The following is a 25890-nucleotide window of genomic DNA, read 5'->3' on the forward strand; positions in this document are numbered from 1 at the left end:
ATGTCATATCCCTCGTTACTCTCTACCATTTGGATAACATCCCTGATGTATGTATGTCTCCTTAGAGTTCCAAATTACTTTACCATGGGCTACCATTGCCTTCCCATAGCTAAGATCACTTAATTTACCCGTATACAGTACATAATGGAGTACGCAAACTTTACAGCACTTTATCATTACCAATTCTTTTTGCTCACTTTGTGTCCCTGTTCTGCCAGGAAGGTTAACAATTGGATTGTATCCCTCTTACATCCCTCCTGAGTGGGATTAGCCAATAGAATATCATCTACATAAACTAACATTTGCTTCCTTCCCTAGGTTCAAACTTTCCCACATTTTTAGTTATAGCCTGGGCTAAGATTGTAAGACTTTCTGAAACTAACTGTAAGTCCATGACCATCCTCCAGTCGGCGCTAGGTGCCTTCTTTCTAACAGGAAAATATTGGAGAGTTGCATTGTACCACATCTCCAGGAATTATCACCCCTCCCTTAAGTAAATGCTCAAATGTAGGTGTTATCCCTTTTATTGCTTCTGGTTTCATAGTATATCATTTTTGGTATGGTCTATTATCGAATCGAGGAATCACTTGTACTGGAGCTACCCCCTTAATTAGTCCTACATCTGTTGTCCTTATGACCATAATTTGAACGGAATTGCTTCTAACTCAGCCTCCTGTTCCTGAGTTAAGAAAATCTCTTTCTGTCATCCGTTAAAACTTATCTCCAGATGGACACTGGGCTGGATTTTTGCTCTCCAATTTAACTTTATTCTATATCTCCCAGTGGAGTGGCCATACTGATCCCCAATTGGTGTATTCTGCCAGTCAGTAATGTTTTCCCCCTGTTTTATCCATATTACCTAGTGATAACCATTCCTCTGAATGTTCTTTCACTAGGACAACATGGGGGCTCCACCTTTCTCTGTACAGCCTCTGGCTCTGTGAACCCATTTTAACCCAATTTGAAAAAACAACAATCACAAAGAAAGAGATGAGCTAATCTCCCTCTCCTAGTTATAATCTAAAGATGGTATTACACACAAAACATGATAGATATTCCCAGTCTTAACCCATCAATAATTGTTTGTATCATTCTAATTCCTCCTAACTAATCCATTAAACCACTCAAAATTCCTCGAGTATACAATGATTATTTAATTGATTACCCTAACTCTGCTACATGTGATCTCATCTGAAATGATCCATTTATCAATTATTTATTCAACCCCCTAGGAAAACCTGTCTTCCCTTCTATTGTTCCTGTCCTCCCTGTAAATGTCATATTTGAGTTTTTAGCCAATACAATCACGGTTACATCAAATGTTCCCTCATTTAATGGTATTTTCTTCCTAATATAACTTCCCTAAATGAGATTAAATCCCCTGCCTTCCTCTACTATCCTTATATCATTACTGGATCAATGATAATAACCGTAACAACTATCAACAACAATTGTAATAACTATTTCACATTAAATTGTGTCTTTTTTTCTGATTATGCTACAATTGTAGCCTATTCTATCGCCCCAGTCCAAAATATAAGTCTATGTAACAAATCCATAACCCACTACAGGCTGGCGCTATTCCCCAGCACAACAGCCAATGCATACTTTCATCCTAACCAAAATAAATTATCGTTTTATAATCGTCCAATTATTTTGTATTTTTCCCGCTAACCCATTTCAGTTCGCTATTCAATTTATTTAACTGTTCTCTCTGATTAGGCCCTAATTAATAAAACAAATACTTGCTATCGTTGGTAACATATTTTCATAGACTTTTCTAGAATACTTCTATTTAAGCTATCTAATTCAATCTTTCACATTTCTCAATCCACATAGTAATTTAGGTATATAGCCCCACTGCGAAAGCTTTGTCTACTGTCCCTACCTGTGTTCGAACCAGGGACATCGCCAGTCACTTCACACCATCTGCGATGCTCTCAAAGTAACCACTCCCAGTTCATTCATAGAGCAAGTGACGTCACCAAATGAAAATCGCAGTAGCTTTCACCTCAGCAAAAAACTCTCTCTCCTTTTGATTCCCTATTGTATAAGTTAGTTTTTCTATTTAACCCCTAAACACGCTCGCTACAAATAGTCCATTCAACATTACCAAACCAAATACTCATCGTACCCATTCAATCAACACATCAGCCGTGTAATTTACACTCATAAATGCAGATTGTTACTCCATGCCTTGAAATGATAAATAGATTTCCACCAATAGCATATTACAATGATTTCTCATTTTACCCTCTGACACAAAATGAAGTTCCCTCACTGTACTACGTTAGCTCTACCATGATAATTAGTTCAATTTAACCCTCTATTTGTTTTGTATTATATTATACATTACGTCTAAAACAACATTACTTATGGTCAGTTTATTCCGCCATCATATTATCCAACAACGCCACAATCTTAAACTCATATGGGGCGGCCGACAGTTTAGTGACCAATAGCGCCGCGCCAACAACCGAGAGGTCGCCGGTTCCAATCCCCGAGCCGACCAGGTGAAAAATCTGCCGATGTGCCCTCGAGCAAGGCACTCAACCCCAATTGTTCCCATAAATCGCTCTAGACAAGAGCGTCTGCCAAATTACCAAAAACGCGCATGTAAATATTCTCTACTTTCTCACCCAACACACGTCTACGCTCGGTGAGCAAGTTTAGAACACTCTCTCGTCAGATACCCACATGCGTTCCCAGCCATCTCCCAGTCTTTTCATGGCTCCAAAAGCCACACTTTCGCTCTCTCCAGCCCCTCCCCTCGCAACTCTACCTTTTTGAGGAGCTGTGAGGAGCTGCTTCTCGTCCCAGCGCGCCTCCAATATTCCGCCGTTACTCAAAGTACTCCAGTCCATTTATTTAAATCAAATAATTCCCACCTAATTAGTTAAAGTTGGTGCACGTTTATAAACCGAATTATTTCGGTCTAATTGTTTAACCAGTATTTTGCACGGTCAAACATCAAACGTTAAATCAAATAATAAACCAAATAGCCCAAACCAAGCACCTAAAACCAGTATTATTCTACGTCAAACATCAAACCTCAAATCAAATATTAAACCGAATTGTTTCGACACAACTATTCAAAAGCAGTATTATGCTTTTTCAAACACCAAACGTTATATTTCAAATATTTCAGTTCAAACGTTTTAGTTCAGTCACACAATTCATCACTTTAGCTTTATGTTCCCAATTGTTTTTAACGGGTTATATGGTTTAAGCAACCACAAATCCAACAGTTATTCCCAAATTATACCGTTTGGACAGCCACAGACGTCTTAATATACAGGTTTATTATTTTTTAATAACCCCTATTCACTATTTTATTTCGTCTGTGATCATTCGCGCACTCATGCATACAACACCCAGTGTCCCCCTGACTCTATCCGTATCTAGCCTTTTGATACGTGTCAGTAGCGTAACACTATCTAAAATTTAAGTGGCCATTATGATCCTAGCCATATCTTCAGTGGATATGTGCCACAACGTTACACTTTAATCAATTAATCCCTGTATCTCACGGTTCCACCATTTGTGGTCCAGAGACTTCAGTATTTTCCTCAGAACCTAGCCATATCTCTTCTGGATATGTGTCTCAGAAACAATACTCAACTAAAATTTTGGCGCTCCTCTGATCCTGGCCATATCTCGATGAATATGTGTCAGCAGCCAACGCCCTTAGCCAATAATTCCCTGTATCTCACAGTTCTCACCCCTGGTGATCCTAGCCTGGAGACTTCAGTATTTTCTCAGAACCTAGCCATATCTCTTCTGGATATGTGTCAGAGAAACAATACTCAACTAAAATTTTTTGCGCTCCTCTGATCCTAGCCATATCTCTTCTGGATATGTGTCAGTAGCCAACGCCCTTAGCCAATAATTCCCTGTGTCATCCAGTTCTCACCCCTGGTGATCCTAGCCTGGAGACTTCAGTACTATTTCCCGATCCTATCCGTACCTAGGCTTCTGGTACGTGCCGGTGAAACAATACTCTACGGTACCAAGGTTTAAACATCACATCTACCAAAGGCTTGCATGTCACAATATTGTGCTTATCTACTCATAATAGTTTCATAATTTAGTTCACTTACATCAGACAGGTGTTTCACAAAATTAATTTGGATAAAGCCAATTTGCAGATCTTTGGTTATTTAACAACAGGTATCTGCTTACCTTTTTAGAAGCCCGGGCAGTTTGTGAAACACACGGTTCGATTAAAGAGTTGACCAAATGGGCCGGACATTTACCCAGCGAAGTCCCTTCTACCAGACCGCGTCGGGGTCACCAATTGTCAAAGTCGCGTCAATTCAAATCTGGTATTAGGAACAAAAGAGGTCAACATGACTTCTAAGGTATACTAGTTATTTTAATTAATGCAAAAACCTTCAATGGTAAATATGATGTTTCGTATATACGGGCTCTCTGATATGTCTCGCAGGACACTCCAGAGAACTAACTCATTGTTCCAGAAAACAATACCCAAATACTCTGACAGAGGAAGTTTCCCACTTCTCTGCTGGCCAATTAGAGTAAAGACTTGAGTGGTTTAAACTTTCTCAGCCAATCCGTTGATGCAGGGGGTTGGTCTCATCTCTTCGGCGCCATTTGTTACACACTTCAGGCAGGCACAAGATTATCATAACAACCTATCATAGTGAGAAGAGCCAGCTCCCTTAGACATCATTCCCATGTCAAAGGAAGACTCATAAATCACAATGAACTATTATAGTCTAGCATTTGAAGACACAATCCTTATCTTCTCTTCACATCAATTACAGCCTGCCAGGTGTCACAGCCTACATTAGCCCAGTCAAGACTGCATTCTTTCTAAGTTAGTCATCCCATCAGTTTAGGAGAATAATAAATCCCTAATAGTACCAAAACAAACTAAGCAAATATAGAGAGGATATGACTCTCACAGTCTCAGGGTAGGCTATCGTCCCTCAACTACATTTATATTAACCTTTAAAAGTAAGTCAAAATTGATCAAATAAATGTTAATATAAATGCCTAGTTGAGGGACGACGCTATGGGTTGGCTATCCTTATTTTATTTTTTTCTGTTCTCAAAATAGTAGCCACTCTACTATCAAGGTCCAGGGAAGCCCGGTAGTGAACATATTTGGGAGGACCATCAATGATGGTAATGATCCAAGTCACATGCCATTGCAAATGAAATGACAAAAAAGCATTGCAACTAATTACAGGCCAATACCAAAGACATGAACCTCTTTCTGCCTATTCTTACAACCCATAAAAGTGATGTTGGTCAACTGTGCTGGTCCATTCCATATTCAGGGTCAATATCTCCCCAAGTATTGCCTTTATTGTTTAAAAGTATCTATATCCCCCCCCCCCCCCCCCATAAATAATATTCAGATTCTCCCCAGTACTGTTTGAGGCCTACTTAACTACATGATTCTAGGGATGTGAGGCACTGAGCCTACCAAAGATTTTGTACCTGAACCTCATTTACGTTCTCTTTTACCATTTTGTTTAATTTCACTTTGTTGTCACTAGCAATAGATTGTATAGATGTGTCACAGTCCCCTTTCAGACTAAATCCATTTTACAATGGCTGTACTTGAACTCAACATGATTCTGAGTTGCATAGAAAAGTAGCAGATGCTACATCCTTTTGACTATCTGGAGATAGGCCAATACAATCATTGCTTGTTTACTGTTATTTGGTGATTTACAAAAACAAAAGTGTTTGGGGTTTCTTGTGCTGTGTGACACATTCCTCACCATATTTACGTTTCACTGCATTTCTCCTCCCCCCTCTGTGTTTGGTGTTTTTGTATCAGTTAGTTTATTGTCTTTGACTGTTGCACTGACTAAAGTTTATGCTGTCATCCTCATCTCCTATCTCATTACATATGGGTGACGGCTCAAAGGATTGGTCAACTCAACCTTGTTCCTCAATCTGATTAACAAAACTGAATGTTACCTCTATTCTTGTCCCACATATTCCTAAAATGTTTGATACTACGTTTGGTGACAATGGGTTTTCCAATTGGCCATTGCAAAGTTTTGCCAACTTCCTCCCAAAATTCGAAATGACACTTTTCATTATGCTGCATAATGGAATGTATTGCCATTGAAATAGCATGATAATTCCCCTAATTTTTTTGAGTCTTAACTTTCTGATCCTCCACAACATCCCTGCCACCCCATACAATTTATGTTTCAGATTTGGTGGTTCAACAGCCTTATTTTCATTCATCTGTTTTGTCAAATTATTCTGATCTATGCATTTATCAGTAAGGTCGACTCCACAGTTAACTCTTATCACCATAGACAACAGCGTCACTATCAGTACCTTTATAGCTATGGTGATAAATGGCACTGCCAAGGTGGAGAGAAGGTCCAGGAAGATAGAAATCATTGTAGAAGCGGCGGAGAGGTTCCTGGGGCTGAAAGATTTCTCGACGAAGGTGTTACATGGAATATTGTCACAAGCCGTACCACCGTCTCAGGCCCTAGAGCCTGAGAAGGGAGATATGGAGAATTGAAAGAAGGAAGAAATAGGAGTTTTGTTTTGTCAATGTACTATTTTTATTTCGGTGGATTAAGTTAGTTTCCCTATCACGTATGGATTTTATTTTTACCTTGTTTTGGTTTCAACCCATCCAGTTGGCGGCGGCAATACACCTTTTTAGGTTGTAGTCCACCATAAAGCCCACAGAAGAAGAAGAAGAAGAAGAAGAAGAAGAATACAGTGTATTGCAGCATTTTTTTTTTTTTTTTTTTTTAGTCATTTAGCAGACGCTCTTATCCAGAGCGTCTTACAGGAGCAATTAGGGTTAAGTGCCTTGCTCAAGGGCATATCGACAGATTTTTCACCTAGTCGGCTCGGTGATTAGAACCAGCGACCTTTCGGTTACTGGCACAACACTCTTAACCACTAAGCTACCTGCCGCCCTATTTGACCTTGGACCATGTTTTGAACCGCACATTTAATGCAAATACCACTTAAATAGGAACAAATATGAATCATTGTTAATGTTTAGACAATTATTTTTGTCATGAATAAATTTTGTCAGGAATGTCTTCTCTTCCTCCGCATCAGACATTTCCCCATCTTTTGAAACATTCAGAGGTTCAAACAGTGAGTACATTTTCATGCATTGCAATCTCACTGGCATTGTCAGGATGTGTATTTGTTCTGTCAACAGACTACTATTTACTTTGTTGTACTTCTTGGGCATTTCATAAATACAGCTTATTATGCAAACCAAATCTCCAGGCATTATTATCATGTCATTAGCAATGTATGACACTTTCCAAATATGCATTTAACAAAAGGTTTTAATTCTCCTGTACTCTGACATTAACTTAAACTGATTTTTAAAAAGCAATATTACCTGTGTCCGGGTGTAGTTGACTGCCAACTGCCAAGGGAGCACTGTTTCTGGCGTTTGAGTACTTCTGACGCAGGGTGAACACCAACTCCTGGAAGTCGTCCAAGATGGCAGCTTCCTCAATAAACTCACCAGCCTCCTGCTGCAGGTCAGTGTTCTCCTGGGCATCCAGCATCCTCTCAATCTCATCCAGGATTGGTGTTTCAGAGGCTTCCAAAATGGCCTCCAGCGCCTTTTCAATGTCCTCACTGGTGTTTGTCTGGGACAGCCGGGCAGCCTTCAGCTCCTGCTCCAGGTCAGAGAACAGGAACTCCACCCTAAAGAGGTTCTGAAGACCCAGAATCTTTTGGAAGCGCTCCATATCCTCCTCCTTAAAGTGGTCTCGCAATAGTGTCAGCCTCAACACATCGTCACTGTATTTCGGCTCTTTGCTTGGGAAGGGATCCGGAACCTTCTCTTCAAGTGAGGGTGTGTGGCTTTCAGCATCCTTCTCAGTCTCATGCACCTTAGGTTCTATGTCAATTGCCTTGTCGTGTTGGACCACATCCAACACATCACTGGATACAACATCGGTTTGTGTATCATTATTGGGTTGCTCTGACCCAAATTCAGATAGACTGTCTTTGTCCTTTTCATCACTGTGCTCAGTTTTGGATGAACACAATGATGCATTTTCATCCTCCAGCAACTCTTCCTCAATCTCTTCCCCCTCTAGGTGTATTGAATCCTCCTCCTCTATGAGGAGTTCTTGATGGCTCTCTTTCACCATTGTTTTTTTACTTAGATCTGGGACCTTCTGGCATGGTTCTCGAAATCGTCTGAAAAGCCTGTTTCAATGTATTATCTACTTGTGACTCTTCGACAGCTTGTTTCTGCTCTGATTCGTTAATTTTACTATCAAAGTCTGAGAGCATGTCTGTCTTTGAGAGCTGTTTAGGGACTGGGCTGTCATCTACTGTAAGGTTCTCTGCTAAAGCCTCCTCAGTGTGTTCAAAGGGACTTGCCTCATCAGCAGGAGGTGTTGAAGGTTCAATGTCACCTTCTTCAGATTCATCCTCAAACTGCAACGTCTGGGAATCCTCATCAGGTACTTTGACAGCATCCTCACTGAAATTAGAGTCTGCAGGTTCCTCAAAGATTAGCTCATGTGGCTGTTCTGCTTCCTCTGACTCCTTGGGTTCTTCAATTTTGGGAGACTCCTCTGGTGTCATTTCACCTTCGTCATTATCCTCGTCATCTTCCTCTGAACCGGCAACATGAGCTATTCTTTCCCCACCACTGACAATGTTAAAATCTGTATCACCAAATGAAGACCACAGGTTATTGTCCTTGGAGTCCTGTTTATGTGTATGAGGTACCTCTGATAGACTGTCTTCCTCATCTGTCTGATCAGATTCCGGAATGTTCTTGTCAGGGTATCTGATGCGGATGTGGTGCGGAATCAAGTGCAGGACACAGGAGCTAAGTCAAACCAGTCTTTACTTGAAAAGACAAAATAACAAACGGGTCTAACCAACCCGGAGGCGAACAATACGCAACAGTGCGTAAAACACAAAACCGACCTCGCACGAAAACAACAGTGCGACGGTACACGCTAGCGACTGGCAAAAAGTGAACAGCACTAACAGACAGGTGAAACCAATTACACACAACACATGACAGAAACAACGAGAACTTATAGGACACATAATCAACACTAAACATGAACAGGTGTACCAAACAGACCAAACCAAACAAACATCGAAAACAAAGAACGGTGGCAGCTAGTACTCCGGAGACGACGACCGCCGAAGCCTGCCCGAACAAGGAGGAGGAGCAGCCTCGGCCGAAACCGTGACAGTTCTTGTGTTCCAAATTAAAAGGTTCTTCAGAAAAAGCCAGCAATGGAGTTTCCCTGAGATGATAATCACTTTCCTCATCCTGCTGATATTCAAACTTGTCACTTTCCTCGTCCTCCTCGTCATATGGAGTCACCTTCCAAGTGTCCTCATCATCAGAGGTGACAGCATCAAAAGTTAACTCAGGGATAGGTCTGCCTTCTGAAAAACCATCAGGTGCATTCTTTAACTCAGGATCATCTTTGGATAGAGGTTCTGAGGGGGTTTCTTTGGTCTCACCTACCTCTGGTTCAACAACACTGTCCGGCAAAGAGTCCTCTGTCCTCTGCTGATCTTTCTGAAGGTAATCTTTGATCCTCTCAGCTGTGGTCTCAAGTACAGTGTCAGATTCCACTCCCTTTGTGTCAAGAGTTTCAGGCTGAGGCAGAGAGGACTCTAAAGGCTCAAAATGTCTCAGATCTTCATAATCTGAAACCTCCTCTACAACCTCATCTGGAACCTCCTCTACAACCTTATCAATGTCCTCAGGAACATCCCTATCAATCTCATAATTTTCTGACAGTGTCACTTCAGGTGGAGGCTTATCCACTTCCACTGTGGTGCTCTCAGCACTTTTGGTTAGGTCAAAAGTATCTGTGGTTACTTGCACAGATTCCTCCTTGTCTGTTAACAATAAAGAGGAGCCTAACAGTGAATCAATGTCATAACTGTCAAACTTATCGTGTCCAGTGTCAAAGCAAACAAAGTTGGTTTCCTGAAAAGAAAAAGAAGACATTGTTTGAGTCATACTACCCATTTCAGAAAGAAGTTCAGTCATTCCAGATACTTGCTTAAGTGATGATACATTGGCAGTAGTGAAATAGGCCTAAATCAATTTACCTCAGAAGGAACCTCCAATTCTTTTTCAGTGTATATGTGATTGATTACAAGTTGGTCCTTATTGAAGTAACCAAAGCGGTTACCAACCTATTGTACGAAATTGCAACAAAAACAGAGAACGAAACATGATGTTAACAAAACAGAAAATGCTTCAACATTCCTTCTAGACTGCAATGTTATCACATAATTAAATATTAACTTATACTTACACTCCCTGCCCATATATCTGTCTGTCTGCCTGAGAGTTTATAGTAGACATATATAGTCTCTCCTTTTTTAAATGACAGAAACCGACAGTCTGGTCCGGTGAAATCGCTGAAAGCTTTCCCCCTTCACAGGAGCACTGTGGAGAGAAATGTTTCAAAGATCAGTTGTTGTGGAGATGTAACCCCTACCAAAGATTCCGGCCCATGACCCAGCCACTGACCTGGGCGTCCACGCTACGTGCCCCATGCACAATCAGGGCGTGAATAGAATAGACATCTCTAAAGTTATCTACTTCTCTTTTTACAGAGCCAGAGTATCAAAAAGGAAAGCATCAAGGGTAAATAGAATATTGTTTTTAACTTGATAAGGTAGATGCAAAAAGAAAAGAACTTGCAAGCAGAGGGGTTAATGACATGACAGTCTTTTATGTCAACAATAGCTAGCTATATAGCTAACCATGCCTATACACCATCTTGCAATTTGCTTCCTAAGCCAACACAGAAGTATGATATCTTTATGGTCCGTTTAGTAAGTAAGTTAGCTAGTTGATTACAATCAAGCTAACACATCTATATTGTGTGTATGGTAGGCTAATGTAGCTAGCTAGCTAACTAAGAAGACTGCCAGATCAACTGGCAAGTTATGTTATGTAGCTAGTTAGCTACTCCAAACTTGTGAACATTGACTATGAGCCCTTGTGTGGCTTTGGTTTCAACAAAATATGTAGGCCGAAAACTTGTTTACATGGTGCAAGCTACTAATGATTAGTTACCGGAGTGTAACTCCAGTTCTATGAGTGGAGCGGAGCCCCATAGGGGAGCTCTGCTCCTATTGGTTTACCCACTGCCCTAAGGCAGCATCAGCCTGAGACAAAATTATGCACACACCTGCAGCCAGTAGGAGTACAGGTGTCCCTATAAGAGGGGATGCCTCCCCTCAATCAGCCTCCCGAGATATTTATCTTCAGCGAGACTAGAGAGGGTCGGCAGGACCTTAAGTCCTATGGGGCTCCACTCCACTCATAGAACTGGAGTTACACTCCGGTAACTAATCGTTCTATATCGTGGAGCTCCGCCCCATAGGGGAGCTCTGCTCCTATTGGTTTAAGGCGGAGCGTAGCGCTCCAAAATGTACTCCCTGCCGAGCCCAACACTTCCCATCAAAATGAAAAGGTCAGGCCTAGCAATGGCTGCTACCAATTCCCGCAGTACTGTAACCACTGTCACCCTACAAGTGTCACAATATACTGCGTCATCGGTTAAAAACCCGCCCCACCTAGTCCAATGGCAACACCATTGACTAGTGGGCAGATCACCATAATACCGGCCATACTAATCTGTACTAGCAGATAGATGGTACCTCAATATCCTGTTACAATACTACCGACCACTAATGGAATGACACAAAGTGTCACTCTACATTGTGTACACGGTAGGCCGCCTCACTCAATCAATGGAACCCCAGAGATTAGTGGGCAGATCCCAGAACATGATTCATACTAATCTGAACAAGCAGATAGATTTGACGTCACATTCCGTCAAATTGTCATGACCGGTCTAATAGTATCGTAATCCAGGTTACTACTATTATCCCTCATCATCCCGCCTCACTCCAGTGAATCACTGGTGGGCAGATCAATACATGCCCTCTACTGTACTGAACCTGTCAGTCAGGAGTCATGCCAAAAATATGTCCTTCTATCGGAAGCGGACCTGATAGAGACCCTGTCTCCACAGTCCTGCATTCCTCTCCTCCTAGCTCAAAGTCTCACTTCAGCCACGCTGAGTACAGACTGAGCCAAAGAGTTAGAAGACATATCCAAGAGATAGAAACGGATAAATGGAGACGGTGTTGACCATGACGCCGCTCTACGTATATCCTCTACCCCTGTTCCTCTGAAAAGGGCAGTAGAAGCTGCTACTCCACGAGTGGAGTGAGCTCTGATACCCTGAGGCAATTGTCGCCCCGCTGCCTCATAAGCTGTCTCAATGCTCTCACAGTGCCAATGAGACAGATGCTGTTTCGAAAGTGGTCTACCTAGTGCAGCCGCACCATGACACACAAACAGCTGAGGCGATGACCTAATCGCTGCTGTGCGCTCAACGTAACACGCCAAGGCGCGTACTGGGCACAGGCGATGGAGCCTTTATTCACTCCTCTCTCTATGAGGAGGAGGAGAAAAAGCCCACAGCTCCACGGTCTGTGATCTATATGAACTCCTAATAACCTTCGGCACAAATGCCGGATTAGGACGTAACACCGCTCTGCTCAGATCGCCATTAATGGCCAGGCAGTCGGGTCTCGTCGAAAGAGCACACAAATCACTAACACGCTTAGCCGTAGTCAAAGCGAGCAACAGCGCTGTCTTAAAAGACAGCATCTTGAGGGGTATTTGATTCAATGGCTCGAACGGCGACTTACATAGCGCTTCGAGTACCAAAGCCAAATCCCACTGAGGATGCGTGGCTCTAGGTGTTGGCCTAAGCCGCCACGTTCCTAATAGGAAACGTTTCACTAGAGGGTGGCTAAAGACATTGTCTCTGCCAAACCCCTCATGACAAGCTGAAATCGCCGCTGCAAACACCTTAATGGTGGCAGGCAATCGCTGCTTGTCAAACATAAGCTGTAGGAAAGAGAGAATACTCTCAACCTGACAGCTCATGGGGTCTACACCTTGTGCTACACACCATTGTGAAAACACGTTCCATCTACTGGCATACATCTTAGAAGTGGAACTGGCACATGAACCCTGTATGGTCCTGATCACCGCATCAGATAACCCACGGCGCTCTAGCCTGTCCCTATCAGCAGCCAGGCCTTCAGTAGTTGGCCGATTATGGACAACTGCCCTATCGTGCCCCCCGCCTGAGACAAAGCGTCCCGTCGATGTGGAATTGGCCAAGGTGGCGCAATCAACATCTGACTCATCTCCGCAAACCAAGGAGCCCCTGGGTGATCGGGGGCTACCAGTATCACTGACTTCCCTCCTGATCTCACCCTGGCTAACAGTGGGAGAATGCAGGACAGCGGAGGGAATGCATACAGAAGAACTCTCGGCCACGGGTGATGCGCAAAGGCGTCTCTTCCTAGTGGCGGTTCTTCCTGTTCCCTTAGAGAGAACCATAGGGGACATTGCGCGTTCACACGTGACGCGAATAGATCCACCTCGGCTCTCCCGAACTGTTCCCAAATTTGGAGAACAATGTCCGGATGCAGACACCACTCGTCGTCTCGAGGACCCCCTCTTGACATGAGGTCTGCTCCTACGTTCAAGTAGCCCGGAATGTGTGCTGCTCTCAACGAGCGAAGGTGCTCGTGAGCCCACAGCCACAATTCCTCTGCCGCCCGATGGAGAGCAGGAGACCTGACTCCTCCTTGGCGATTTATGTGGGTTACTGTGGTCCGGTTGTCTGACCAGACCAGCACATCGCGACCCCGAAGGGTAGACGCGAAGTGGGTCAAAACCAGTCGAACCGTTTCCAACTCCAAGAGGTTGATGTGGCGACTCGAAGGAGGCCACACACCTCCTATCGCTTGGGTCTGACATGTCCCTCCCCATCCCGTCAGAGACGCATCTGTGAACACTGGGATGTAAGAGGACACTTTGCCTATCGGGACTCCGTGCGTGAGAACGCGCGGGTTTCTCCAATAGTTCAGATCTGCACTGAGCGAGAGGGGAACCAACACCAACCGATGACGTTGACGCAAAGGGTCTAGTCTCAGTTGGGCGAACCATCGCTGCATCCTGCGCATGTGCAAGAGTCCCAGCGGAACCACAGTGTCGGCTGACGACATGAGACCCAAGAGTGACATGATCGACAGCGCCGTCACCGTGTGATTCGGACGACACTTCCTCAGGGCTAGCAACAAGGCTACCCTTCGGGAGTCCGAAATTCGAGCCCTCATCATTACAGTGTCTAGCTGTATCCCCAGGTAGACAATCTGATGACTGGGCCAGGGCGTGCTCTTTTTCCAATTCACAGCGAACCCCAGACGTGTGAGATGAATCACTGTCTGTGTTGTGTGAGTGATCGCCAGCTCTGCTGACGGGGCGAGAACCAGTAGGTCGTCTAGGTAGGCTAGTACCCGTATTCCCTGACGACGCAACGGTTCCAATGCCGCCTCCACACACTTGGAAAACGTGCGAGGTGCCAGGGCGTACCCGAATGGCATCCTTGTGTATTCGTACGCCACCCCTTGAAAGGCGAATCGCAGAAACTTCCTGTGACGCGGCTGTACCGGCACATGAAAGTACGCGTCCTTTAGGTCTATGCTCGTAAAAAAGTCTCCTTTCTGGACACATTCCAGCAGACGTTTTGTCGTTAGCATTCGAAAGGGCCGTTTGGTTACGCTCTCGTTGAGAATGCGTAAATCCAATATTGGCCTCATTCCCCCTGTCTTTTTTGGCACTAGGAAGTAGGGCGAATATAGCCCCTTGTTCCTTTGCTCCTGGGGAACCACTGTGACCGCCTCCTTCGCCAAAAGTTCCGTAATCTCTGAAACCAGAGCGGCCACTTTTTCGGGCGTTTTCATCACCGTCTCCACCACTCCCCTGAATGGGGGTGGGGTCCGATGGAATTGGAGAGCATAACCCTTCTGCAACGTCTGTTGTAGCCAGCGTGAGAGGGTGCAGCTTCGCTGCCACTGCAATACAGAGAAAGCGGCCGAGCACGAAGCTGTGGTACATTCAGTAGGAAGGACCTGTATTCCTCTATGGCCCTTGCCGCCGCTGTTCCCCAACACTGAGGTGGTGGAACAGCCCAAGGCGGGCCTCCCATGAAAGGGAGAGGAAGCATTAGTGCGTTCTGAACCAGAAGGGGGGGCAGAGACGTCAGTTAAACCCGTAACCGTCGTATTCCTGCCCTCCGTGAACGCAGCGCGGGTCTGAATTGCACTGACCGAGGCCACAGCCTGCGACAGGGCACCATCCTCAGCAAGCGATTGCGTCATTGTAGGTGACTGCAATTCGCTATTAGAGTCCCTCACTACAATACTCCTAGGAGTCTGTAATATGAGGTCCCTATGAGGTAACACAAGGCGGCGCCTTGATACCTTCTTAACCTTCACCTTCTGTGTGTGTTCAACTCTGCACCTCTGGTGGGTTGAGTCACGCTCAGTGTGGTGAGTATTAGCGCGTTCAAAGGGAAGTGGGGGCGCCGATACACTGGGCACCTTCGTGACCGTGGTAATCGGGCCCTCCGTGAACGCAGCATGGGTCTGAATCGCACTAACCGAGACCTTGGTCTGCGATAGTGCGCCATCCCCAAATAGCGGCTGCGTCATCATGTCTCCTGACTGAGACTGCAGCCTGCTATGAGAGACACTCACTACAGTACTCCTTGGAGTCTGTAATGTGAGGTCTCTTTGAGGTAAACCAAGACGGCGTCTTGATATATTTCCTCCTTTCACCTCCTGTGTGCGTTCAGCTCTGCACCTCTGGTGGGCTGAACTACACTCAGTGTGGTGAGTATTAGCGCATTCAGAAAGAAGTGGGGGCGCCGATGCACTTGGCACCATCGTGACCGTGGTAATCGGGCCCTCCGTGAACGCCGCATGGGTCTGAATCGCACTAACAGAGACCTTAGTCTGTGATAGTGCGCCATCCCCAAATAGCGACCACGTCATCATGTCAGAGTCTGACAAAGACTGCCGTCTGCTATGTGAAGCACTTCTTATACCTGAAGTGTTATGTGAACCTACTCTGAATGCCTGTTCAGCAGCGCACCCTTGGTGGGCTGAACGGCGCTTAGAGTGGTAAGGTAGAGAGGGTGAGATTTGAACGCTCTCGGACGTATTATGGAAAAGGGGCTCTTTTTTGACAAAGTCAGGTGGAGCCAACTCTTTATTCAACACATCAACAAAAGCATTTACATCATCACCCATCCCTTCAACCGAAGGGTGGGGGGGAACAGTGGTCACGTTCAAGGATGACGTGTCCTCCATTCGCTCCCCCGCGTCCCGTCATGTGCGCCTCCTCTTGTGGCCTCCCTTAGGGGCCCAGGTCGGCGCTCTCACCACCTCCCTCGCCGGCTGCAATGGGGCCACCGTGGCTGCTGGGGGGGCTGGGCCCGCTCTCCTGCCTCCTGCGGCCGCCGACTGGCGCCGGATACGCCGCCTCGCTGTAGATCCTTGTCTACTCTGGGGGGCGGAAGTGGATGGTTTACGAGACGGTGCAGGGCCTAACCTCCCTGCCAGTGGCAGGTATCTTCTTTTCCTCGTCCAGCTTGGAAAACCTCTCAGTCGCCTCTTTGACGGCGACTCCAAAGAGCCCGTCGTCAGAGAGGGGAGCGTTCGACCGGGACGTTCTGTCTGCTTCCTTCATGGTTGTCAGTGACAACCAGAGGTGTCGCTCCGCGACCACCGAGGTGGCCATGGACCTCCCCGAGCAGACGGCCGATGCCTGTGTTAGGTGTAGGATGGCGCCAGAAATTCTAGACGCCTCCTCCACCTCCTCTGGCTCCAGCACTGTCTTACCCGTGGTTAAACGGGACAGAGCGGCTGCCAAGAGGGCAATGTTGTTAGCTGCTGCTACAGCTTGGGCTCCCAAATTGAAGGACTTCTCTAACAGCTGTGCTGTGAGACGGTCCTTCTGAGATGGCAACGTGGCTTTCCTGGAAGAGGGCCAGGGACTCGAACCCGGTACGAGATACGCCGCCATGGCGCTCTCTAACCTGGGGATTCCCTTAGCTTGGCCCTGGAACCTTCCCTCCACTCTAGTGAATGGGAGGTACGTTTTAGCCGGCGAACGCGCCGCTAAAGGTGCCTCCCATGAGCCCTCGACGTATTTTGCCAATGAAGGCATGGCAGGAGCTAATGGCTCTGCCGCTCTTCTTGGCCTGGAATAGGGGCCGCCCTCCATTAAGTCAACCTCCGGTGCGAAGGGAATAGGGGGCAGCGGTATTTCCAGCCGTCTAGCAGCTCTCTCAATGAGACCCGGAAAGTCCGTTCTCAGAGACGCTGCGGTGAAGGACAGGGCTTCTGATTTCTCAGAGCCCGTGTCGTCATCACCATAGGAACTACAAGCCCTCTCGCTAACCAAAGGAAAGGGAGGCTTGAATGTATGAGGGACGGGGTCTGACTGTTCCATAGGAATGTCATCCCCTGAGTCTGCGCTGTCGGATGACGCCTCTGAAGCAGAGGCTATATCGACAACACGTCCTCTAGGGGGATATCCTCCCTAAAAAACGCCCAATGCTGCTTCCTCTCCTTTGTAGAAAGGAGGGCGCAGGAGGCGCAGTTAGGGGGACTGCAGATGCCCTCTTTGGCATGCTGGGACCCTAGACACACGAAACATAAGTCGTGGGAGTCGCCGGCCTCCATGGAGGAGCATCTGCATTGAGCTCTGAAAATAGCTTTTGGGGGTGGAAAATCTCCTGGTGTGCTCATTTTAGGACGACGTCGATGACTGGAAATTCGACGGCGTTCTCGTCCTGAGTCTTCTCTTCGTCTCTTCTTGGCTTCTTCAGTCTAGTCCAGCCACTGAAGATCAAGGGAGGCTGATTGAGGGGAGGCATCCCCTCTTATAGGGACACCTGTACTCCTATTGGCTGCAGGTGTGTGCATAATTTTGTCTCAGGCTGATGCTGCCTTAGGGCAGTGGGTAAACCAATAGGAGCAGAGCTCCCCTATGGGGCGGAGCTCCACGATATAGAACGTTAGTTAGTACTGAAACACATAGTTGAGCTAACGTTAGCATACGTTGCTCTACATCCAGAATTGGGCGACTAGCCAGGCAGTAGCCAACACAGGCAGAGGCTTCGCTTCGGCTACAACCAAGCAAGCTTAGGTTATTATTTATTGGTATTTACTACTAACGACAGTTAGGTTAGCCGAGTTCATCCCTTTGAAATGGCAACCGGTCAATGATAACGCCTGTCAAACTAGCTAGGGATGAGGTGGGGGATAGTGAATTGAACGATGGAAGCATCCTGAAAATACGCGTGAGTTTAGCGCCAAGTACTTACTACTGCATTCTTCGTCTGCACATCTTTTGAAGTCGGAGAATCTCCTTTCGACTGCGGCTTTGGGTATGAAATTATGAATACATAAAATTAAAATGTATAACGTTACATAAGAAACATGTACAGCCATGTTGGGCTGGCTGGCTCTGCTCGAGCATGAGCAGATGAAGCCGACAAGTCAGAGAATCCAAGGCTGGAGCAATTCGAAGGATGTGTTGATCGTGGAGGCAAATATGAAAATCTGGGCAGACAATGTCAAAACTAAAAAATAAAATATGATTATTGCATCACAATATACGTTCTGATTCGGGTTTATCACGTATTTGTTGGATAGAACTAAAATATTCCACAAGTTTACTGACAAGTGAGCGCAATTTCCCACTCGATTTCTCCATTCAATTTGCCTATCTGACTCCCGCAGATTTATTATGATACCTCAAAAGTATTGTAGATAATTTTTCAGGCACTGGGTACCAAAACAAACTTTGGGGGATTTATTATTCTCCTAATTGATGGGATGACTAACTTAGAAAGAATGCATTCTAGACTGGGCTGATGTAGGTTGTGTCACCTGGCAAGCTGTGATTGATGTGAAGAGCTGTTTTAGGGGGTAAAATGAGATAAGGATTTTTGTCTCCAAATACTAGACTATACTGGTTCTTTGTGATCTGTGAACCTTCCTTGGACGTAGGAATGGTGTCTAGGGGAGCTGGCTCTTCTCACTATGACAGGTTGTTATGATAAACGTATGCCTGGAAACAGGGATGCGCTAAGAGGCGGGGAACAGCCAGTGCGCCAACGCATTGGCTGAGTAAGTCTAAACCACGCTCAAGTCTCTACTCTGATTGGCCAGCAGAGAGGTGGGAACTCTCTCTCTGTCAGAGTATTTGAAGAACAATCTAAAACAATGGATTAGTTCTCTGTCTGCCCTGCGAGGTTTTTCAGTGAGCCCGTATACGAACCAACATACTTATCATCCATACATTTTGCATATAATACATTTAGCTTGGATTGAAGATCTCTTGATTCTTATTTCAATACCAGATTTGAATTACGCAATTTCTAACAAAACTAAGCAAATACAGAGAGGATATGATTCTCACAGTCTCAGGGTAGGCTATCGTCCCTCAACTACATTTATATTAACCTTTAAAAGTAAAAGTCAGAATTGATCAAATAAATGGTAATATAAATGCCTAGTTGAGGGACGACGCTAAGGGTTGGCTATCCTTGTTTTATTTTGTTTCCAAAATAGTAGCCACTCTACTATCAAGGTCCAGGGAAGCCCGGTAGTGAACATATTTGGGAGGACCATCAATGATGGTAATGATCCAAGTCACATGCCATTGCAAATGAAATGACAAAAAAGCATTTCAACTAATTACAGGCCAATACCAAAGACATTAACCTCTTTCTGCCTATTCTTACAACCCATAAAAGTGATGTTGGCAAACTGTGCTGGTCCATTCCATATTCAGGGTCAATATCTCCCCAAGTATTGCCTTTATTGTTTAAAATTATCTACATCCCTGCCACCCCATACAATTTATGTTTCAGATTTGGTGGTTTAACAGCCTTATTTTTATTCATCTGTTTTGTCAAATTATTCTGATCTATGCATTTATCAGTAAGGTCGACTCCACAGTTAACTCTTATCACCATAGACAACAGGGTCACTATCAGTACAGTCAACTCCTACTATAGCACTAGGTCCACCCTTTACCAGTCCTTCCACCAACACCAGACCTCTGCGACCAACTCCCTTCCCTAATTTATTCTATTCTATTTTATTCCATTATATTGTTGTTAAATCATTATTATGACCTAGCAGTCAAACAGGGAAATGGTTCCAATTGTTTTTCCACCGTTCATTTTTCCTATAGGGAATTTTAGAAACACTTAAAATAAGGGCTGTGTTTCGTGTAGGCTTACCCTGGCATGACGTTTTGATAACCATTTAAATCGCTCTTGGACAAGGTGACTTTTATCAATATATTCGGCTCTATTTACTCTCAGATTCGAAAAATGCTAATTAGCATCAAAGTAGACATGCAAGACTACAAATCCCTGCAAGCCAAAGTCAGGGCTATCCAGAGCGTATCATATGCAGCAGCTGGTAAAAGGGTTGAGGGTTTGAATGGTGCACTTGAAGTCCACTAACTGTAAGTCGCTCTGGATAAGAGCGTCTGCTAAATGACAAAAATCTAAATGTAAAATGGAAAGGCCTTCACTGCAGGCTGCAGGGGTTGCCTTTCACCAGCAGGATCCTGACATTTCAAAGGTTAAGAAGGTGGATTGTGGCCTTTATAGCTATGGTGATAAATGGCACTGCCAAGGTGGAGAGAAGGTCCAGGAAGATAGAAATCATTGTGGAAGCGGCGGAGAGGTTCCTGGGGCTGAAAGATTTCTCGACGAAGGAGTTACATGGAATATTGTCACAAGCCGTACCACCATCTCAGGCCCTAAAGCCTGAGAAGGGAGATATGGAGAATTGAAAGAAGGAAGAAATAGGAGTTTGTTTTGTCAATGTACTATTTTTATTTGGGTGGATTAAGTTAGTTTCCCTATCACGTATGGATTTTATTTTTACCTTGTTTTGGTTTCAACCCATCCAGTTGGTGGCGGCAATACACCTTTTTGGGTTGTAGTCCACCATAACGCCCACAGAAGAAGAAGAATACAGTGTATTGCAGGCATTTTTTATTTTTATTTTTTTAGTCATTTAGCAGACGCTCTTATCCAGAGCGACTTACAGGAGCAATTAGGGTTAAGTGCCTTGCTCAAGGGCATGTCGACAGATTTTTCACTTAGTCGGCTCGGGGATTAGAACCAGCGACCTTTCGGTTACTGGCACAACACTCTTAACCACTAAGCTACCTGCCGCCCTATTTGACCTTAGACCATGTTTTGAACCCCACATTTAATGCAAATACCACTTAAATAGGAACAAATATGAATCATTTTTAATGTTTAGACAATTATTTTTGTCATGAATAAATACAGTTTAATTATACTTTTCTACTATTACGTGGGCGACCTTTATTTTGAAAAACTCAGAAATTCCGTGACCCGGAATTATTTTATTTTGTGTCGCTGACGAGGCGTTGTGTCGCTGACGAGGCGTTGGTAGCATGCATAGTCTCCTGAGTGGCGCAGTGGTCTAAGGCACTGCATCGCAGTGTTAACTGTGCCACTAGAGATCCTGGTTCGAATCCAGGCTCTGTCGCAGCCGGCTGCGACCGGGAGACGCATGGGCGGTGCACAATTGGCCCAGCGTCGTCCAGGGTAGGGGAGGGAATGGCCGGCAGGGATGTAGCGCAGTTGATAGAGCATGGCGTTTGCAACAAAGGGTTGTGGGTTTGATTCCCACGGGGGGCCAGTATAAAAAAAAAAAAAAAGGATGTATTCACTAACTGTAAGTCGCTCTGGATAAGAGCGTCTGCTAAATGACTAAAATGTAAATGCATGGGGTTTGGAGCAAATTCACACTTTTTGCTAAACTACCTACATTATATTTTGCTAAAAATATAACAAATATATATATATATATATATATATACAGTGGGGGAAAAAAGTATTTAGTCAGCCACCAATTGTGCAAGTTCTCCCACTTAAAAAGATGAGAGAGGCCTGTAATTTTCATCATAGGTACACGTCAACTATGACAGACAAAAAGAGGGAAAAAAATCCAGAAAATCACATTGTAGGATTTTTTATGAATTTATTTGCAAATTATGGTGGAAAATAAGTATTTGGTCAATAACAAAAGTTTCTCAATACTTTGTTATATACCCTTTGTTGGCAATGACACAGGTCAAACGTTTTCTGTAAGTCTTCACAAGGTTTTTACACACTGTTGCTGGTATTTTGGCCCATTCCTCCATGCATATCTCCTCTAGAGCAGTGATGTTTTGGGGCTGTCGCTGGGCAACACGGACTTTCAACTCCCTCCAAAGATTTTCTATGGGGTTGAGATCTGGAGACAGGCTAGGCCACTCCAGGACCTTGAAATGCTTCTTACGAAGCCACTCCTTCGTTGCCCGGGCGGTGTGTTTGGGATCATTGTCATGCTGAAAGACCCAGCCACGTTTCATCTTCAATGCCCTTGCTGATGGAAGGAGGTTTTCACTCAAAATCTCACGATACATGGCCCCATTCATTCTTTCCTTTACACGGATCAGTCGTCCTGGTCCCTTTGCAGAAAAACAGCCCCAAAGCATGATGTTTCCACCCCCATGCTTCACAGTAGGTATGGTGTTCTTTGGATGCAACTCAGCATTCTTTGTCCTCCAAACACGACGACTTGAGTTTTTACCGAAAAGTTATATTTTGGTTTCATCTGACCATATGACATTCTCCCAATCCTCTTCTGGATCATCCAAATGCACTCTAGCAAACTTCAGACGGGCCTGGACATGTACTGTCTTAAGCAGGGGGACACGTCTCGCACTGCAGGATTTGAGTCCCTGGCGGCATAGTGTGTTACTGATGGTAGGCTTTGTTACTTTGGTCCCAGCTCTCTGCAGGTCATTCACTAGGTCCCCCCATGTGGTTCTGGGATTTTTGCTCACCGTTCTTGTGATCATTTTGACCCCACGGGGTGAGATCTTGCGTGGAGCCCCAGATCGAGGGAGATTATCAGTGGTCTTGTATGTCTTCCATTTCCTAATAATTGCTCCCACAGTTGATTTCTTCAAACCAAGCTGCTTACCTATTGCAGATTCAGTCTTCCCAGCCTGGTGCAGGTCTACAATTTTGTTTCTGGTGTCCTTTGACAGCTCTTTGGTCTTGGCCATAGTGGAGTTTGGAGTGTGACTGTTTGAGGTTGTGGACAGGTGTCTTTTATACTGATAACAAGTTCAAACAGGTGCCATTAATACAGGTAACGAGTGGAGGACAGAGGAGCCTCTTAAAGAAGTTACAGGTCTGTGAGAGCCAGAAATCTTGCTTGTTTGTAGGTGACCAAATACTTATTTTCCACCATAATATGCAAATAAATTCATAAAAAATCCTACAATGTGATTTTCTCATTAGTTGACGTGTTTCTCATAGTTGACGTGTACCTATGATGAAAATTACAGGCCTCTCTCATCTTTTTAAGTGGGAGAACTTGCACAATTGGTGGCTGACTAAATACTTTTTTCCCCCACTGTATATATATATATAGTGGCTTTCACATGATTGTTTACGAAAATAGGTCGAACCTCAAATGGTGAGTCATGGATGATCTGGAGTCGGAACTCAGGGTACCTGGAGAAGAACTGGGCGAAAATGAGTCTTCAGATGATGATGAATCAATCAACAGAAAACAAATCAAGAAGCCAAACCTACCCCTGGCGCCTCCTATATTTAAAGGTAATTGATAAAATACAGTGTGTAGACGAATATGTGAACCCTCGAGTAAGCTAAACCAGCTAGTTCAAGGTCCTGCCTACCGATTGGTGCTACATACACTATGTATACACAAAAGTATGTGGACACCCCTTCAAATTATTGGATTCGGCTATTTCAGCCACACCCGTTGCTTACAGGTGTATAAAATCGAGTACACAGCCATGCAATCTCCATACACAAACATTGGCAGTAGAATGGCCTTACTGAAGAGCTCAGTGACATTCAACGTGGCACGGTCATAGGATGCCACCCTTTCCAACAAGTCAGTTCGTCAAGTTTCTGCCCTGCGAGGGCTGCCTCAGTTAACTTAAAGTGCTGTTGTTGTGAAGTGGAAACGTCTAGGAGCAACAACGGCTCAGCCGCGAAGTGCGAAGTGGGGTAGGCCACACAAGCTCACAGAGGACCGCCGAGTGCTGAAGCACATAGCTTGTAAAAATCATCAATCCTAGGTCGCAACACTCACTACCGAGTTCCAAACTGCCTCTAAAAGCAATGTCAGCACAATAACTGTTAGTCGGGCCGAGCAGCCGCACACAAGCCTAAGATCCCCATGCGCAATGCCAAGCGTCGACTGGAGTGGTGTAAAGATCGCCGCCATTGGACTCTGGAGCAGTGGAAACGCGTTGTCACATGTCACCATCTGCCAGTCTGACGGAAGAATCTGGGTTTGGTGGATGCAAGGAGAACGCTGCCTGCCCGAATGCATTGCACCAACTGTAAAGTTAGGTGGTGGAGGAATAATAGTCTGGGGCTGTTTTTCATGGTTTGGGCTAGGACCCTTAGTTCCAGTGAAGGGAAATCTTAACGCTACAGCTTACATTGACATTCTAGACAATTCTGTGCTTCCAACTTTGTGGCAACAGTTTGAGGAAGGCCCTTTCCTGTTTCAGCATGACAATGCCCCCGTGCACAAAGCGAGGTCCATACAGAAATGTGGAAGAACTTGACTGGCTAGCTCAGAGCCCTGACCTCAACCCCATCAAACACCTTTAGGATGAATTGGAATGACGACTGCCAGCCAGGACTAATCGTCCAACATCAGTGCCCAACCTCACTTAAGCTCTTGTGGCTGAATGGAAGCAAGTCCCCGCAGCAATGTTCCAACATCTAGTGGAAAGCCTTCCCAGAAGAGTGGAGGCTGTTATATCAGCAAAGGGTGTACAACTCCATATTAATGCCAATGATTTTGGAATTAGATGTTTGACGAGCAGGTGTCCACATACCTTTGGTCACGTAGTGTATGTCAGTGTCTGATTATCGTTTTCATCTTTACATAAGATGCTCTCTTTAGTCTTATTAATCAGTAGCTATGTCTGTTTCATTACAGAGACACCCCGTGAGACTGGCTTTCACAAGACCACAAGGAACTGCCTCCAACACATCAGGGAGGTCTTGCTGCACCATAGATGGCAGGATGCCGCAGAGTACATGGCCAGTTACTCACAGACACTGGAGGATACCACTGCAAACATGCCACAACTCTACGCTGAGGTAGGTCTATCTTTGGACTGACTGAACACTCACAAAGTGTAGCTAAGAAGTACTGTATAGATGCTAAGTTTGATTTCTTCAAACTTTGTCTTTCAGATAATTTGGAGGATAGGCACAGAGATACTACACCACCATCCCGAATCGAAGCTGGAAGACTACAACAGCTTCTATGAGCGAGTGAAACACTCAGGAGTAAAGCATTACCTGAAGGTATGTTCCTTAATTGACCTCTTGATCTCTAAACGATCAGCCCTACTAAAGGACCCTAAGTCAATAGGTTTTGTTGTAGCATGAATATGATTGCCTACTAATAGACAGTTTGTTATTATCAATAACCCTATACTACTACTACTACTAGATAACTTTAGTTGTTGAATCTACTTTACAATGTCTTCTTCTTTTTTCTACAAGCGTTCACCAAAATGGGTATGTCATCTTAGCCTTACCTGTTAGTCAGTCTACAACTTCTTCTGCTGCCTATTATTGTATAAGTAAAATAATGCTGACAGTAATGACTTGAAAAAGGATCTGCAAGTATAAACACTGGTTACGTCCCAAATTACACCCTATTCCCTATATAGTGCAATACGGCCCCTATGGTCCCTTGTCAAAAGTAGTGCACTATATAGGGAGTAGGGTTACATTTCGGACGCCAACATTATATTGATTTCAGCTGCATTAGTTCTGGGAAAGTGGGAATGTTTTATGCAATTATTGTATTTCTTTAGAAAGTTACAGCTTTCATGTC

General features: G+C 44.7%; 1 protein-coding gene and 1 long non-coding RNA gene across 2 annotated transcripts in view; one reads left to right on the forward strand and one right to left on the reverse strand.

The window, feature by feature from the left end:
• The window catches only part of LOC311107169 (transport and Golgi organization protein 1 homolog), a 29627-nt gene extending 19619 nt beyond the window's left edge, over positions 1 to 10008 (reverse strand). Inside the window, 3 exon segments of the mRNA XM_084149659.1 lie at positions 7368 to 8198; positions 8200 to 8666; positions 9205 to 10008. Of these exon segments, the coding sequence (XP_084005785.1) occupies positions 7368 to 8198; positions 8200 to 8666; positions 9205 to 10006 (2100 nt within the window). The 5' untranslated portion in view covers positions 10007 to 10008.
• A 13455-nt stretch (positions 10009 to 23463) lies between these two features.
• On the forward strand, positions 23464 to 25388 carry LOC311106364. Its single transcript, XR_014610316.1, has 3 exons — positions 23464 to 23612; positions 24979 to 25142; positions 25239 to 25388. It is a non-coding gene; the product is annotated as an uncharacterized lncRNA (long non-coding RNA).
• Positions 25389 to 25890: the final 502 nt, after the last annotated feature.

This window comes from Coregonus lavaretus (assembly GCF_964263955.1).
Source record: "Coregonus lavaretus genome assembly, chromosome: 31".
NCBI classification, from domain to species: Eukaryota; Metazoa; Chordata; class Actinopteri; order Salmoniformes; family Salmonidae; genus Coregonus; species Coregonus lavaretus.